Source organism: Aythya marila (genome assembly GCF_965140915.1).
Source record: "Aythya marila genome assembly, chromosome: 2".
NCBI classification, from domain to species: Eukaryota; Metazoa; Chordata; class Aves; order Anseriformes; family Anatidae; genus Aythya; species Aythya marila.
In genome coordinates, this window is record NC_139043.1 from 100,661,231 (window position 1) to 100,680,322 (window position 19,092).

The 19,092-nt window shown below is 36.3% G+C and overlaps 1 protein-coding gene across 1 annotated transcript in view; it reads right to left on the minus strand.

The window, feature by feature from the left end:
• The window catches only part of CDH7 (cadherin 7), a gene marked incomplete at its 3' end in the record, with an annotated part of 89,364 nt that overhangs the window by 11,704 nt on the left and 58,568 nt on the right, over positions 1-19,092 (minus strand). Inside the window, exons 7-9 of the mRNA XM_082754439.1 lie at positions 11,205-11,458; positions 6,760-6,896; positions 687-808 (exon numbers count right to left, since the gene is read on the minus strand). Coding sequence (XP_082610565.1) covers positions 687-808; positions 6,760-6,896; positions 11,205-11,458 — 513 coding nt within the window. The remainder of the gene's footprint in view (positions 1-686; positions 809-6,759; positions 6,897-11,204; positions 11,459-19,092) is intronic.

The window sequence follows — 19,092 nt, forward strand, 5'->3', positions numbered from 1 at the left end:
GCAGAGCCTCCCAGGGACTATGTGGGATCTATATGTATGAGACATCTACTACTTTTCTGGGAGAGAGAAGAGAGAATTAGAAAACATATATTTCCTTAGGCCTTAAATACCAAATTGGAAAAGCTAAAATATGACAGACATCAAAGATAAACAATACCAGATGCTGTTAGTTAAGTCTAGGACTGTTTGTAAATCATGTTGGGAGTTAAAAACAGTTTGGTAGGAATAGGTTTTGTGAAATTCTGACCTATACTTCCTAAGGGAAATAAAAGTATGTGCTCATTTTAGGAATGGTATAGTTTCAGAATAAACTCCATGTTAAGATTTCCCACTTCCCAGTAAAATTAGGAGGAAGTATATATTCTTAATGTTACTCACATTTTGGTGAGCTTAAAAATGTGTCAGTTATGTTGTAAGGGAACCTACTTGTGTAGGTTTTAAGTTAGTTTGAGAAAATTTGGAGCCTTTTAACCCTACCTCGAACACATTATTTTTATATTTGCATCTTTTTCTTCAAAAGTAGGGTGGATATGTTAGGAGTTGAGTAATATTTGCTTGTGCTGCACATCAAAACATTGTTTTTACTCTCATAAACAGATTATATTTTATCTTAAAGCTGTCAGGCTTCTGAATTGAATGACTACCTATCTGATAAAAGTAAACATTTAAAAAGTATAAAGCCATACCTGTCCAGGTTGAGCATTTTCACAGACGGTTGTCTCATACTCCATGGCAAACTCAGGGGCATTGTCATTGATGTCAAGGATAGTGATGGCTACATATCCTCTCCCAATCTGTGCTGGATTCTCTGAGAAGAAGCCAACAATACAATGAAATAGAGCTCCTTGAGAGTTATGCTTTGCGTCAGTATGTTTTTCATTTGCAATTTTCTTTTGCATATGCTTGTCAAATCAATTACAATCCCTTCTAGAAAGACAAAGGAAGCTCTTGGCTTGATCTTTTGGACAAAATGAAAACAATGTTTGTGTTTTCCAACAGCATAAATGTAATTGAGGTTTTACTTTCAGGGATAAGCTGAAAATCTAACTCACTAATAAAAACATTAATTTACATCATATGGAAAGATAAGAGCACAGTGATGTAGAACCATCACCCAGGGTGCACAGTGAACCAAAACAACCCTACTCAAACTAGGAATAGCCCAGATATCATGGATGAAATAATATGTTGCAACTCTAACTGATCAGGCTATTATGAAGTTAAAAAAAAAAAAAAAAGAGGTGTATTTCTAAGCAAAACTGAAGTGGAATCATATTCTCAAACTGATGTACATTTCTAGCTAAAATACGAGTCTGTGAAAGACCTAATGTCATAATTTAATCTCAAACAGTAGATATTTGGTGGACTAAACATAATGGACATCAGTGTCTACTACACTTATTTTGCAAGATAACACTTCTGGTTTAGAGCAAGGAACAGAAACATTGTAGGTGGTGACATGAGTGAGATTGCAGGGCAGACAGAAAAACTGCACAAACATTAAAAGATATATCTATTTCAAACAATGTATTGCAAACAAATTTTATAAAATATTTTATGTTTTATTAAATATTAGCAGTTTTTAAAGAAATACCCTGCTGAAGTGCCTCTACACCAACACATACTGCATGGAAATCAAATAAGAGGAATTGGAAACCATAGCTTAATTGGACAAATATTACCTGATTGCTGTCATGGAAATGTGGTGCAATGGATCACATAATTGGAAAACTGGAATGGAGGGATACAAACTCTTCAGAAGCCATAAACAGGGAAAGAAGGGAGGGGGTGTTCCCCTCTACATTAGGGAAGGGATTGATCATGAAGAGATGCCTCTGAGAAACAGCCACAGACAGGTTGAGAGCTTGCAGGTGAGAGTTAAGGACCATACCAATAAAGGACATCTTGTGGTTGGGGTCTACTACAGACCACCCTATCAAGGGAAGCCTGTGGATGAGGCATTCTTGCTTCAACTATAAAAAGTATCACGCTCGTGTACACTCATCCTGATGGGGGACTTCAACCACCCAAATGTCTACTGAGAAAACTACATGGCAGGCTGTGAGCAATACAAGAGATTCCTAGAGCATGTTGAGGATAACTTTCTGGTATTAGACAAATCAACCAGAGGAGAATCATTGCTGGACTTGGTGTTCAACAACGCAGAGGAGCTGGGTCCTGCACCTGGGACAGGGCAACCCAGTCTGTCATCACTCAGTCTGTACCTCTGTATACGTACAGACTGAGTGATAAGATGCTGGAGAGCAACCCCATGGAGAAGGATCTGGGGGTTGTGGTTGACAGCAAGTTGAATATGAGCCAGCAGTGTGCCCTGGCAGCCAGGAGGGCCAACCGTATCCTGGGGTGCATCAAGCACAGCATTGCTAGTTGGTCAAGAGAAGTGATTGTCTCACTCTGCACTGGAGCAGCCTCACCTCGAGTACTGTGTGCAGTTCTGGGCACCACATTACAAAAAGGATGAAAAACTGTTGGAGAGTGTCCAGAGAATGGCTACGAAGATGGTGAAGGGCCTAGAGGGGAAGACGTAAGAGGTGCGGCTGAGGTCACCTGGCCTGCTAAGCCTGGAAAAGAGGAGGCTGAGGGGAGACCTCATTGCGGTCTACAGCTTCCTCATGAGGTGGAGTGGAGGGGCAGGCGCCTATGTATTCTCTTTAGTCACCAGTGATAGGACCCGCAGGAATGGTGTCAAGATGAGGCAGGGGAGGTTTAGGCTAGACATCAGGAAGAGGTTTTTCACTGAGAGGGTTGTCGCATACTGGAACAGGCTGCCCAGTGAAGCGGTCACTGCACCAAGCCTGTTGGAGTTTAAGAAGCGTTTGGACTGTGCACTTAGTCCCATGGTCTGAAATTTTGGGTAGACCTGTGTGGTGCCAGGAGTTGGACTCAATGATCCTTGTGAGTCCCTTCCAACTCGGGATATTCTACGATTCTGTGATTAAAGAGGTCAAGACTGGAGGCAGTCTGGGATGCACTGACAATACCCTAGTTGAGTTTGTGATCTCGAGGAGTACAGGCCTGGCAAGGAGCAAAGTCAGGACCCTGAACTTCTGAATCAGCAAATTTCAAGCTATTTAAAGACCTAATAGCTGTGATCCCCTGGAACACCATCCTTAGGGACAAAGGAGCTAAGCAGAGCTGGCAGCTTTTTAAGGATGTTTTCCTTAAAGTGCAACTCTCCATCCCTCTGCATAAAAGCAGGCAGGGAGGGCAGACAACTGGGATGGCTAAGCGAGGACCTGTTGGTCAAACTGAGGTCTAAGAAGGAAATGCACACGCAGTGGAAGCAGGGACACATGGCATGGAAATAGTATAGGGATGCAGTCTGGATATGCAGAGATGGGACAAGGAAAGCCAAGGCATAGATGGAACTGAGCTTGGCAAGGGGTGCAAAAAATAACAGGAAGAGATTCTAAAGTTACATTGCTCAGAAAAGAAAAGTCAAGGAATTTGTACCCCCTCTGATGAATGAGAAGGGTGAAATGATAATAACAGACATGGAGAAGGCAGAGGTACTCAACAACTTCTTTGCCTCAGTCTTCACTGCCAGTCAGGTTTGCCAAGTATTTTGCTTCCCTGCACCCATAGATGGAGGCTGTGGGAGTAAAGTCACTGTAAGTGAACAGCAAGTTCAAGACCACCTGATGAAACTGAACACCTACAAGTCTATGGGGCCTGATGACATGTATTCCAGGGTCCTGGGGGAACTGGATGATGTAGTTGCCAAGACTCTCTCCATCATATTTGAAAAGTCCTGGCAGTTGGGCAAAGACCCAGTGACTGGGAAAAGAGAAACATCACTCCCATTTTTAAAAGGGTAGAATGGAATACCAGCTTCATCTCTGTGCCAGGCAAGATCATGGAAAATATCCTCCTGGTAGTAATGTCAAAGCACATGCAAGGCATGCAAGACAAACAGGTAATCCAAGACAGCCAGCATGGCTTCACGAAGGATGAATTGTGCCTGACCAATCTGATGGCCTACTATGATGGAGTGACTGCATCAATGAAAGACAAATGAAGAGCTACTGATGTCATCTACCTGGACTTCTGTAAGGCCTTTGACACAATCCCACGTGACATCCTTGCCTCCAAATTGGAAAGATATTGATTTGATGGGTGGAACATTCAGTGGATAAGGAGTTAGTTTGAAGGCTCCTCCCAGAGTGTTGGGAATTGGCACAAAGGGCGTGGACATGAGTCCGTGGAACAATTGCTCGATCTGAGCTTGCTTTAAGCAACCAGGAGTAGGCCTTAGCAAATCCCATGGCCTGCTGTAGCTGAGCAAAACGAGCTACCAGGGCAACTATGAGAAGTTCCCATGACAGTGTTCCCACGTCGCCCAATTGAGGAATTCAGAAAAATATTGCTACCAGCAGCTGGCTTCAAGAACAAGATCTACGTGACTGTTAATCACAAGGGGGTTGTTTTCTTGACTGCTAATCACAAGGGGGTTGTTTTCTTGCAGATGGGGTTGTTTTCTTGTAGTTGTTTGTCTGAGTGCTTTTGACCAATAACCTTGTGTGAAACACTGTCCGCCCCTGTTAAGTTCACTATAAAAGTTAGGCTATTAGGGCAATAAAATGGAGAAGCATGATCTGACTCTACTGGTGTCTGTCGTGCTTTCGGCTGTGCTTCCTGCTACGCGCTCCAACACCAGAGAGTGGTGGTCAATGGCTCTATGTCCAAGTGGAGGCTAGAGATGAGTTGTGTACCACTGGGGTCTATCCTAGAACTGGTACTGTTCAATATCTTTATCAGTGACATAGACAGTGAGATTGAGTGCACCCTCAGCAAGTTTGCAGATGACCCCAAACTGAGTGGTGCAGTTGATACAACAGAAGGAAGGGATGCCATCAAAAGGGACCCGGACGAGCTTGAGGATTAGGCCCACGTGAACCTAATGAGGTTCAGCAAGTCAAAGTGCAAGGTGCTGCTCTGGGTCTGGACAATCCTGGACATATGTATAGAACTCACTTAGAGCAGCCCTGCAGAAAAGGACTTGGGGGTACTGGCAGATGCTCATCATGCTCATCATGGGCCACCAGTGTGTGCTTGCAGCCCAGAAGGCCAACTGCATCCTGGGCTGCATCAACAGAGGAGGAGTAGCCAGCAGGTCGAGGGAGGTGATTGTTTCCCTCTGCTCTGCCCTCATGACGCCCCACTTGGAGTCTGGAGCCTCCAGCATGAGGAGGATGTTGATCTGTTAGAACAGGTCCAGAGGAGGGCCATGAGGATGATCAGAGGGCTGGAGCACCTCTCCTATGAAGAAAGGGTGAGAGAGCTGGGGCTGTTCTGCCTACAGAAGAGAAGGCTCTGGGGTGACTTCATTGCAGCTTTTCAGTACTTAAAAGAGTCTTACAAAAAAAGATGGAGAGTGACTTTGCTCAATCAGATAATGATAGAACAGGGGGGAATGGTTTTAAATTAAAAGAGTAGAGATTTAGATTAGAGATCTAGACTCAGAGGGTGATGAGGCACTGGAACAAGTTGGCCAGAGAAGTTGTGGATGCCCCATCCCTGAAGGTTTTTAAGACCAGGTTGGATGGGGCCCTGGGCAACCTGATTTAGTGAGTAACATCCTTGCCTATGGTAGTTCACAATGTCTTTTTTTTTTTTTTTTAATTCCACATGTGAAATAGTGAAATAGAAAGGAATTTTGATACTAACTTTCTCCTCTATTGATCTAAAAGCACCCTCCCCACCCCCAGGAAAAAAAAAAAAAAAAAAAAAAAAAAAAAAAGAGCCAATAAGTGACACTTTTTGCATCTCTGTTTTAATGTGTTTAAGAAAAAGTAAAAATTCTGTGCAGGAGTATCTGGAAAAGGTGTGAGAAGATGTGAGAGAAAGAACCCCTGCAGACACCAAGGTCAGTGAAGAAGGAGGAGGAGGAGATTCTCCAGGCTCTGGAGCAGATATTCCCCTGCAGACCATGGAGAAGACCATGATGAAGCATGATGTCCCCCTGCAGCCCATGGAGAACTCCACACTGCAGTAGGTGCCCTGGTGGAAGCTGTAACCTGTGGAGAGGAACTAACACAGGAGCAGTTTTTCTGGCAGGAACTGTGGCCCTTGGGGGACCTGTGGTGAAGCAGTCTACTCCTGATGGCCTGCACTCCATGGTATGAGCCCATGTTGGAGCAGTTCTTGAAGAACCACATTTCACAGAATGTATTCAGAGCTAAACAAGTTTAGGTTTAAATTTTCATACAGAATTATTGTACGTACCTGAAGAGTTTGATTCTTTATCATTTTTCAACTTACACCATAAAAAGATATTGTTTACTAAATATCCTTTACCATCTTACTTGAGATTCAGGAAAGTAAAATAACATAGGTATTGACATGTCCTTTACTTCATCCTTTTTAAGAGTGTTGTGATTAATGAACAGAAATCAACCTGGGTGTCATCACTAAGAGGAGTTAACTGCTGTCCTCTACTTCATATCATTTTTGCTCTAATTATACTTAGTCTGAGACTCTTGACATTTTCAGCTTCTTTTGTGCTTGCTTTTCTAAAGTCAAAAAAATACATGAAGTGTGAGGCAAAAGAAAGTGTAAATGCTTAATCTGTTGTATTTCTGTATTTATATCACATACGTGTCTTTTACATTGAGTAAGAAGAATTGTTATCTGCCATGTTTTGAAACATTGTCATATTTTCACTTTGTGTAGCTTATCCCAACTAAACCTGAACTTTTATACATAAACAACTAATAAAATCTTTAAATTGTTACTTACGACTCTCCATAGCCAAGACTGTGATATTATGAACAGCATTCGTTTCCCTGTCCAAAGACTTGGCAGTTGTAATGACTCCACTGTTGGCATCAATATTGAAATACCTCTCAAGGTCTGTGTTTCGATCTATTGAGTACCTAGGTGAAGAATGAATGAAAACTTTTGATTTATGTTCAATTAAAGCTTATAGAAATGTTTCATTGATTTCTCATTAGAGAGAAAGTGTTTCCATTGTTTCCCCATTTGGGACTTGGTTTTGTCCAGTTTCTCTAGGTTATTAGCAGAAGGAAAGCTGTAAGCAAAGGCAAGACCACACAGGCAGTGACCTATGCTGACAGTGTTAGGCTCCATTACCACAGTGACCTGTTAAGCAAGATTATAGGCATTCCCCTCTCTTTTCTATCACCCTCTCCATTGTAAAGCAGCTATTCATTTACTTATGGAATAGCATCCTACTGAGCCCAAGCTAACAAGAAGAAGAGTTGGAAGTTTGCTGCATGGCTGTACCAGTAAGGCATGGATCCCATGGGGGCTGACAGCCTGAGCACAGTTTTCTATCAACAGCAATAGAGCCCCTGAGTCACCCAGAGCTGCCAGGGCAGGGAAAAGAAAAGAAAGATAATGTAGTATGTCAAGGGATTGTGTGTCATCACCTTCATCTCCCAGTGCTTAACTGTCATTTGACAAACACAGGCTTATGCCCTAGACTCTTTGTCTTAGCATATCTTTTGCCTCCAAACTTGTTTTAGGAAGGGGAACCTAGCTCCTTAGCAAATAGAAAATTGCATAAGTGAAAAGGTCAGACTTCCTGTGGGTATTTTGCTTATATCCCTTTTGAGAGAAAGGGATAGTTAATTAGGCAGTGTTAGATTTAAAACTATAGTATTCTTGATATTTGGCTTAATATTGGGTCAGATTCTTGCAGTGTCATTTAGATCATTTAGATCAAGTACTTCAGAGCACTTCCCTACACTCAAAATGAATTAAAATGTCTGAGACCAAGTTTGATCATTACAATTACTGTCACACTGATGATATATTAGATTATTGATATAGCGTTAATCAAAACCTTTGAACAATGTGGAAGGAAAGAATAATGGAAGATAGTGCAAAGACAGGACTTCCCAGACATAACGATATGACAGCATTATTTGCTTGTTCTGTGTTGTAATATACTAGCTTCTACTCTGCTGTATTGTGATTATATCTAACCCTCCTGGCTGCAAAATGTCTAGAGTAGAGACTTGTTATGCATTAAGAATTGCTTTACTGCATTATCTCACAGTAAGAGAAAGGCATAAGGAGTCATAAAAACAACAGTAATAGCAGTTTTCATGGATTGAAACTCTCTCTCTTTCACTTTTCTTCTTCTTTTCTAATTAAACAGTAGTTTTTGTTTGTTTGTTTGTTGTTTTTTTGTTGTTGTTTGTTTGTTTGTTTGTTTGTTTTCCCCCTCCCTTGTTTTGTTTAGTTTTGATAAGCTTCCCCTGGGGAATATGCCTGTTTCCTCTGCTATGTAATCAATCATGTCAGGTTCAGTAGTTTTGATTCAGTCTCTTGCCAGCCTTTACATTTCCTAATTATTAACACTGTTACTACATAACTGGAAAATTCAAAGGACTTTCTTAAAAACCTAGTAAGAAAGAGAGAAAAGGGGAAAGTAAAAGAACAGAGAGGGAGAGAGAAGCGAGAAAGAGGCTAACAATGAAAAAGAATGCACAAAAACAATAAAAGAAATCAATAAAAAGGAAGAAAGGAAGAAAAAAAGGAAGGAAGGAAGGAAGGAAGGAAGGAAGGAAGGAAGGAAGGAAGGAAGGAAGGAAGGAAGGAAGGAAGGAAGGAAGGAAGGAAGGAAGGAAGGAAGGAAGGAGGGAAGGAAGGAAGGGGTGAGAATGCAAGAGAACAAGCTATGTAAATTAGACAACATATTGTAGTGAAAGAAGAAAAAGTAGTTTTTATGCATAGGACCCAAACAGTTATCTTTAACTTTTATTTACAACTACTGTATCCATGTTGAAATTCTGAAAAAAAAATATTTTAAGCACTCCTAATCCTTTAATTCCTTGTGGCCATTAATATTTGAAAATCTTTGAGCTTCAGGAGTTTTAAATCCTTTATTTAAGGTAGTTCAAACACCAATAGTTCTCAGGTCCATATAAAATAACTTCATTTTCTTTTTGTTTCTTTCTTTCTTTATTTTAATTATATTAGTATTTTAATTATTTTAGTATTGTCAAGACATGGTTTTAAGTTTGTCTGATCTTGCAATTGCAACACTTTCAGAATTGTAACAAACCAAAAATTTTAATCTATCAATATAATCCAATGTTTGGAATATGGAATACTTATTTATAGATTAATAATTTAAAGTTCTTAAGTAGATCATGAAAATTATTATGCTTTAATCTTCCTTAACACGTTCAATTTTTATGCATCTGGTCTGTGATGTACATCGCAGCAGATGCAGGACATCTTTAAATTATATAGTTTGTCAGTACCCCTGACAACATATATAGTAGGTTCACAAGCATAGAGATAAACCTTCACTATTTCTTATTTTCATCTCCCTCAAATTCCAAACAACTTTGAAGCCGAAGAAATCTAGATGTCTGTTAAGCTTGTGATATAGTATTTTTTTGATGCTGAAATTCTAAAAAATAACCAAAACAAGGTCAATAAATTCATCCTTACACAAGAGTCAAAAGCATAGAGAGCATAGACTTAATTTATGGAACTGGATTTAATCCTACTCTAAATGGTTCTGCTAAACCAGATATTATACACCAGATGCTAACATCAGTGCCAGAAAACACTGCCACTGTAAAGAAAGAGCTCAGCAAAAGATAAATTTCACAAGTGAATCCCTGCCAACCAATCCATCTAGGACTTGTTTATACATGATAGGAAGCAGCTATTTTGAATCTGCTGCAAATATATAATGAAAAAGAGGGAGAGAACACTTGTATCACCTCTAGGAGTGAAACATATGCTTTATTTTTACAACTGAAATTGCTGCTTCAGAAATTACAGAGCTACAGTAGACTCATGAGTTCATATTCAATACATGAATGTAAAAAGTATCTCAAAAAAGGTGACATCTAAATGAGTTCTGTATCTGTGAAGTTTTTTTCTATGTATGCTCTAGATGAACAATAACAACAACTGAAACTTAGTACTAACATTTAACTGTATTATTGTCCTACTCCTGAAGATGTTTAAGTTCTCAGAATTCCCCTGAAGTCACGGGCTCCAGACCCTTCGCATTTTTTTTTAATTATTTTTTGGCTATTAGAATTACTATTCTGCATAACAAAACTAACAAATAATTCAGTGTTTAAATTAGTGTTTTAATTTAGGTGATGTGTCTTTTTCTCTGAACTTTTTCTCCCTAAAGACAGACAAACATAATATCAATATATATTCTTTTGTTGTTGTTTTCTACAGGTTCCCTACATTCTTGCGCATTATATTATGGAAGATTTTTTTTTTTTCACACAAGACAAAGGAAGAAGCCCTTGAGAATTTTTATGTTTCTCTAGTGTTCATATCTCTTCCCTTTCAAACGGAAGATATTTGGCTGCAGCAGAACTTACAAAAGCCAAAAGAGCCTTTAACCATCCTGGCAAATACAGGAGGTCATGTCCTATCCATTTCTTTCACATAAAGAGTTTGTAGCAATACATTTTTTCTGTGGGACATCAATTCTGGTTTACCATGTAAAAGAGTCCTATTACTTGCTTGCACATACTGCACACACAAAATGGAGAGAGAAAGAGAAAGAGATTTTCATCCTGATTGATTAAACAGAACATAATTTGTTATAGAAATGTTATAAAAAGATATATAGATTTGTTATAGATATGGATTCTTTCTAAATTTACAAATTAATATGTATAATAAGGATTATTTTTGCTTTGTAATTCTGAAATTCTAACTTTCCTTATTTATTTATTTATTTACTTACTTATTTTACAGATGTAAATATATTATTTTTTAAAGGTTCTGCAGTTTATGAGTATAAAATTTAAAATATGCAAAGTCTTAGAATATTTCATTCTCCCTCTGTAAGTGCAAAGAAACAAAACAAACAAACAAACAAAAAATCTAGTTGCTTTCAGTGCAAACAATCTTCCATCACAAAACAAGCATTTAGAAAAAAAAAAAAAAGTTATAAAAATAAACAATTAAGAAGTCTTATAAATTGTATCACAGGAGGTTTGGATTGGATATTGGGAAGAATTCCTTCATGGACAGGGTGATCAAGTATTGGAGGGGGCTGCCCAGGGAAGTGGTGAAGTTCCCATCCCTAGAGGTATTTAAAAGACAGGTGGACATGGCCCTAAGGGACATGGTTTAGTGATGGGATTCAGTAGGTCAGGTTGATGGTTGGACTTGGAGATCTTGAAAGTCTATTCCAACCTAGATGATTCTATGACTCTAATTACCTGACAGGACTATTTGAGACATCTGGATCATGGGCTGCTACAGTTCCAATGATAGTGCCAACCTTTGCTGCTTCAGACACCACCATGGAGTACAAACGTGAAGTAAACATAGGCGGCTCATCAACATCTTCTACAATTATCTTCACTGTTGTCATGTCATTGAAGGGTCCAAGACTCAGGAAGCGAGGGTCAACATGCATATTGGCTGCTTCTATCCTCAGGGTATAGCTTGTTTTAGCTTCAAAATCCAGCTCCTATACAGGTAAAATTATTTGGAAATTTTATTACCCAGTAATATTGCAGCAAAAATATACTCACTCACAACAATCAGTGAGTATAAAATGAGATTTTCCATCTGTATTCAAGCAATACTTTTGATTGGCAAAACATAGTTGATGTCTCTTTTTTCGGCTTTCTCAAAACACTGGCTTTGTAATGTCTTGCTCAGTCTGATCTGACATAGCTTGAATGACTACTGTAAAATGATGAGATAATAAAGTTATTTTTCATCAGTGTATTAGTATTTTTAAGAAAATCTATAATTGCCTAAACATGTTTGATTTTGTAGAAATATGAGTGGGATTTTCAAGAATACTCTTAATTCCACTATAATTATTCCTAGCAAGTATTTCCCAATAATTTAATGGGAAGGACAGTTCTGAAAATTCTGCCCTGTGAATTAAATTATTAACTCAGAATTCTCTGAGTTAATACCAAAACTTTGTGTGACATCTTTGGGAACCAAATTCTCTTTCATTACTTCATTTCTGTGAATGAATTCTCTTTATTTGTATTTTTCTAAGGTAATATGCCTAATAACCCAGATACAATGTGCCATATAACCCAGACATGATAAATCTATATAATATTCACTAGTGAAAACACCTCTTTCAGGAAACTATGGTTTTGTTTTGCTTTGTTTTGTTTTTGCATAACATTGGCACTATAAACTATTACTCCCAAGTTCTTTATAAGTTTGTGGAGAAAATATGTCAATCAATTCCATGACATTGCTTATATGACAATATTTTGTATTTAGATACAGCCTGGAGATTCATTTGTTTTATCTGTTAAACGTTTTTTTTTTTTTTTCCATCTTCATTCCAATTTAATTTTCTTTGATTAAAGTAGAATTCCCTTTAGAATTAATACTGCTTTAGAGTTAAAAAAATAGCCCCCAGAACTCACGCTATATCTGTGATCTGGATAACAGTAACATTAAAAAACATGTTTTGGAAGCAAAAAGTCTTTTTACCTCACAGGTAATTATTGAAGGAAAACATCATATTAATATTAGAACCATTTACCCCACTTCTACAGTCTTAGTCCGTCAGTTTGCACCAAATGCCTGGCTAATTATTTCTTTGCAATTCCAAGTTTAAACATTAAGAACAACAGACCCAACTATTTCTAAAACTGCAGTCTAATTACTCAACTGTCTTTTCAAACTATGTTTCCAAGTGTACAAAACAGATTTTAGAAGTGTTTCTGCAGTTTTGATCCTGAGCAAATCATAAGTATCCGAAATGAGCCTGCAAAATAATCTGAGAGTATCCACAAAACATTCCTGTATTCACTCAGAGGAGGAGCAGAGTGAAATACACATCTATTGACCTACAAATACAAGAATATAAGTTGTCCATCGAGTTACAGTAAAATAAATCCCAAATGAGCATCTTAAAGTCAGTGATTAAGCCGACATTACACTACATCTGTAAACAGCCTGGATTTAAAAATGAAAAATGATTTGCAACATATCACATTTGGAAAGGTACTGAACTTTTGTAATATCTATGTGGCAACAAAATGCTTTTCTGAACAGGAATGCTTATGATCCTCAAGATATGCAAGCACTTACTTCCTGCATTGAATCAGAGATGAAGTACCCATAGTTCTCCAAAAAGGGTTATGCCATAAAAGCCGGGTCTGGATACTGGTCAATACTCTATATACAACTGGTCAGTGTTTACTACTAAAGGATGTTGATATTGTTTTGAATCTTAATCTTTGTTTTACATTTAAATACAAAATATGTCCTATGGAACACACCTTAAAGGCATAATGCAAATGTACTGTGATATTAGAATGATAAAAAAATTCTCAGAAAGTGTACTGTATGATGATAAAAATGAAGCAATGGATATAACCAGATAAGTGGCGAGGTTAAGGAGAAGAAAACCAAATGAAAATATGTTCATACTCTTCTCACTTTCAAGTGGAAACATCGTATGAACTAAACAAACGATAACCTGAAGAACTTCACAGACAAAACACTGAGATTTGATGAATAATAATAATAATAATTAAAAGCCTTAATCAAACTATATATTTTTTGTTACAATGATCTAAAATATATGTCCAACTTCTGTATGTCTCTTATGTTGCAGGCAAAAAAAATCTATGCTGACTTAATTTTTATTAGAAACTAGTGTTTTCAAATGAAATAGAACAGTATTATATATAATATAACAATATTATACAGTACTCCAGATTCTGCTTATTTTATTATTCAATTGAAATTGAAATGTGATATCACATGACATTTATTATTAATCTGCCCTAGATGCTTAAAATAACATTGTATAACTGAATTACACTATAAAAAAAAGGTGAAGCTGTGGTCTGCTGCATGAATATTCTAAACTTGGATGTGTTTTCTATTGAATAAAAAGGATGAATTATTAGTGTTAATTTCTGTTAACACAAAACTAAGGAGTACCCAACACACGGTAAATTATGAGGCAAAATAAGTCAAATAGTGATGTTTCCATTTAATTCTTCTTACATATATTATGTCTTGTGACTCCAAGACAACAATTTAGTACTGCATAGCTAGACTGTGTTTCTTTTATTTTCTTTCCTTTTTTTTTTTAAATTTTATTTTATTTTCACATTTCCCTTCTAACTTTAAAATTGCATAGGGTGAAGAAAGGAAGGCCACTTTGTTTTCATTAATCAGTTATATCTGTTGAAATTGGATGATACAGAAATTTTTAATCAAACATGAAAATCATGGCAGATACAGACAAGATACTTTCTAATGACATGCAAAAGTCAACACCAAAGTCATCCTAAGGAAAAAAAAAAAAAAAAAAGTTTGTGAAAATTTTGAATTAATGCAAAATGTGTATAGAGCAAATTATATAAAATTTATTTTTACAGTCTAAGACCAATAGTGAAGTAATTATTTAAATGAAAATTTTGCAGACCTCATATTTGAGGTCTCCATATTGATTTTAAAAAGACTAAATTAGAGCCTTGGTTTTTAATTAAAAGTAATAAAACCATTTGTTTTCCATGTGAATTCTTACCACAAAGCTTACATGCTCTAAGATCATCATATTTCATTCTTTAATATAGAAAGATATCATCTTTTATTTGACTAGAGTACAGGAGTGTTAGACTGGTAGGGAATACACATTCAGTAGAAAGGGTTTTCTTCATTGAGAAGGATGGAAAACTAATGATGGTGGAGATGCATATTTTTAACAGGTTTGTTTCACCTTCTCTAACTTAGCCACATACATCTGAGAAAATAGCGATATGCTGCTTCCTGTGAGTGAAGATTCTTTTAGGGAAGGAATCAGCTGGTCTACTTATGAATGTTTTTCACCAACCAGTAAAAAGAGTGTCTCAAGAACTGGAAGATGTAAACATTTGCTTTCAATATTTTCAACAATTTGCTTTCAAGGGAATCCTGCCCGAGGATTCCCTCAGATATTCTCTGGTACCCAAAGCTGCTAGTAGTTTACAAAAGCTCTAAGGTTCTCTGCTCATACAAGACAAACAAACAAAAAATATATAAATCTAATGTATGCATATATATGGTGGGGAACAGTTGGTGTTTAGAAGAGGAAGAGAATGGATGGGCAAGGCAGGGGTTGCATCATCAAATGGTGTAGAGTTATAAAAGGGCAGTACTGTTGTCTGTTTCTTAGTTCTTTGCAGCAGAGTCTGTTTGCTGTTGGGTTTGACAATGACTACAAAAGCTAAAGTCATCAATCTCAATCTCTTCCTATAAGATACACATCCTTAGATCCTATGGTGAGTAAACAGGTATCAAGATTTAATGAAGAATATGATCTGGGAAAATAAACAAAATCTCTAAAATATTGTTAGCATGCAAATGTTCTTGACCTACAGGAAATGTTTAGACATTCCGTATAAAATATAATGAAGATATTACGTACTACAGACACTAACAGAAGACTGAAAAAAGTAAATTGAAAAGATCTCCTTTTTTTCTCTCCTTATCTAATTATCACTGATACTTGTTATATAGTGAGCAATTTTTAACTGGCCTGTGAATCATATCTTCATTATTTCCTGCCATAACAAAAGCACAGATTCCAATAACAGAATAGCAAGTCAGCAGCTTACAAATCACTACATCAGCGTTGAAGGTTAAAAGGAAAATATATACTTCAGTTCTTCAGTACAGTGAATAGAGCTTGACAGCTTCATTAATATCTGTGTATTAGTGTTATCTGATTAGATCTTGTGCAGGATCATTCATCATTCTCTCCTTTTGGGGCTCTCATGTTTACTTTCTGTCTTTTTTTTTTTTTTTTTTTTTTTTTTTTTTTTTTTTTTTAACGGTGAGAATTTTGTCCTGTCTGAATGAAATTACAAAACAAGTCACCTATATCACAGAGACTGGATATGAAGTTATCTTTCACAGGAAGCCTATTTTAGAAATGTTCATTTTTTACTGTATGGTAACTTTGTAATAATGTACCTTACAGAGGTGAAAATCCCATTTTTAAGCCCAATTGAGTTTTTTTGTTTTGTTTTGTTTTGTTTTTTTTTATTGAAAACTGCAGTACATCAAACAAATGAACATTATGTCTCAAAGGAACCATGGAAGGCTCAAGGTGTTACATTGTAAACATTTCTCTGATATGGAATTGAAAGCAAATTTTCTAGCTGAAAAAGAAATGTTAACACTAACAGAAAGATAGCTTTTCACTCAAAGGCTTACACATAAAACATCCGTATTTATAATTGCAAGTATTACTCTTAGAATGAGATCAGGTTTTAGAATAATATCAGTGGTTTTTTTGTTGTTCTTGTTGTTGTTTTTATGCGTACATACTTTGCAACTTCTTTTCACACTTCTTCATATAACATTCGAAGTGTTTGATGATATTGGTGGTCGGGCTGTGTATTGGGGGGAGAAATTAAGACAATGTGAGCAATAACTGTGTAGCGGAAAATCTTGATGCTGGTCACTTGCTACAGTAAAACATGACAACCCTCTACAGAGTCTTCAGACATTATTTTTATTTTTATTTTTTAAAATCGAGTCTGCTAAAATTTCTCCCTAGGCTTCAAACAGCTTGAATCAGATCTCACAGCCTTTCAAAAAGTTACATATAATGCACATAATAAAAATATACCTTGCACACTTTTGTGTGCAATTTTTAAATACCACTACAACTTCAAACACCAAGGAACTAGGAGGATGCATATTATCTATCAGGTTTTATCCTACATTTTTTTGACACTCATCTATTATTATTACTGAGGTCTCACTGTAGCCTGCAACTTTATAAAGAAAGTGGAAGCCATACTTATACGATGCTTTTCTCAGTGCACTGTTTTTAGGAATAGTGTTTTGGAAACTCCAAACAATGGGGTCTCTGTATTCTTGTCCGTAGTAATTAAATCAAAAATTCCATTCATGGGTATTACGATCAGAATTCTGTGAACAGTAATCCTGAATTCACTTTGAAATTGTACACACATAGATTTGCAATACTACAAAATTTGTTCTATTAATTGATTAATCATTCACTTCCATAAATGTTACTTCAATTCTAAGTCTACTGCTGCAGAGAGACCAATCCAACAGGTTTTTTTTTTTTTTTTTTTTTTTTTATAACTCCAATATCTGCAGAAAAATTGCACATTTTTTCTAAACACCCTCACTACTATCAAATGAGATACTGCCCGTATGTAAATGATTTGCGTCCTTTCTAACAGAGCATTGATAGCAGTATGTTAATTACAAATGAATTCACAGGAAGGAATTGATCCTACTCTACAGATGGAAAACTGAGTCACAGCGTGAATGAGGATAAAATTTTCAAATACTTCTAAAGAATATAAATGCCTGATTCCATTTCAAAAGCTGTACAAGAAAATTTTTCCAAACATATCACCTAAGGTGGATGTTTTACTAATCCTCCTTAAATGTAACTTAGACATCTGACTGAGTTTTGCTTAGGAATTTACCAAAGAGAGTGTGCCTATGGGGTGAAGGCATAAAAATAAAGAAATAATCTGGGGCTAGAGAACAGCCAAATTCTCCCACTGAACTTTGCTTATGGGTCCCATTTACTTCTTGTTTATTCTAGCTTATGAAAAACAAAGACTTTTTTTTTTTTTCTGGAATATTTTTAGGTTGGAAACAGAGCATGACATCTTAAATACAGCTTACATACTTTTATATGCCTTCTAGATGCATACTGCATATATTACTTGCATGCACTTTCAGTTAATGAATTTAGTTAATGTATTGTGGTAGAAGTTTAGTTTTCCTTGAATGAACTTAAGAAATTTGCTGCAACACATTTACATTAGCTTCACATCTTATTCATTTAATTCATATTCAAGCATGCTGACCAGGACATAGGAAAATCAGGTGTCTCAAGTGTAAGAAGAGCCATAGAGCAGCAAATTATAAAGTGCCACTGCATGCATGTTATTTAGTGATAATGAATAAGGTAGCACAATTCTCTTTACTCTTTGGAGGGGCAAAGACCAAGGGGAAGAAAATACAGAAAAAAGTATTCATTCTTTCTTTTATTTCATATTCTCAAGGGAATTATTATAAGAATATCAGCCTATTGTAAAATTATTACCTTGAACTAAGATTTAGGCCAGCAGCTTGTATATACTGACATTAGGCAATAAGCAGCAACAGCATCAGCGTGCTCAAGAACATTTATATTCTATTCTTGCTTTAGTTATAAAAATTATGAGCAACTTTTATTCTGTTTAGAGAAAAATCCATCCAGAATAAACCACAAAAGCCAAGCTGATATCTGAATTTAGGAATGCAAAATAGATAAATGAAACAGCATACAATTCATATATTGATTAATATCACTGAGTATCACTGTTAGGATAAAATAATGTTTGTTTCTTTGTTTTTCTGACTTCTGATTTTTTTTAAAGTCTCTGTGTTCTTCCAGTACAGAGAAGAAATGTGTTTAAATGTGCATGAATAAATAAATAAATAAGCCAATCCACATCTCATTCATCAGACTTTCATGCCAATAGCATGCATTAGTCAAGGACATTATAGACAAGTAAGCTTGGGAAATACATACAACATTATGTTTGCATAACATTGTATTCATTCTACTGTCTCTATCCTTATTACATATCTTTTTCAAACTTGTTCAGTTTTCTGTATTTATATATATAAATGCATTGTTTGAATTTTTATTTTGCCAATCCTTGAGCATTTTTTTTCATATTTCATCCACTTGGAGAATACAAAAATTATACATTTTTCACCAAATGCTTAAATCTTGTTTCTTTCTTCTTTTTTTTTTTTCTTTTTTTTTTTTTTCTTGTTATGAGTTAAAACATATTTTTTAACATAAGTTAACTAGTTTTGGGGTCAGCATTTCAAATTTTTTCAAAAAGGTTATCTAGGAACAGACCATATCCTCAGCTTGTGTGTGGAACTCTGTTAAGCAAGTGCCAACTTTCTCCACAAAACCTAGCACAAAAGTGGATGGAGTAGTGCCTCCAGCTGCCCACGTATACTGACAGTGATTTGGATGTTTGGTCTCTTGATTTGTATGTACTATTAGAGCAGAAGTACACAAAATTAAATCATGTATTTACATTTAGAGCGGAATCACACCTTTCC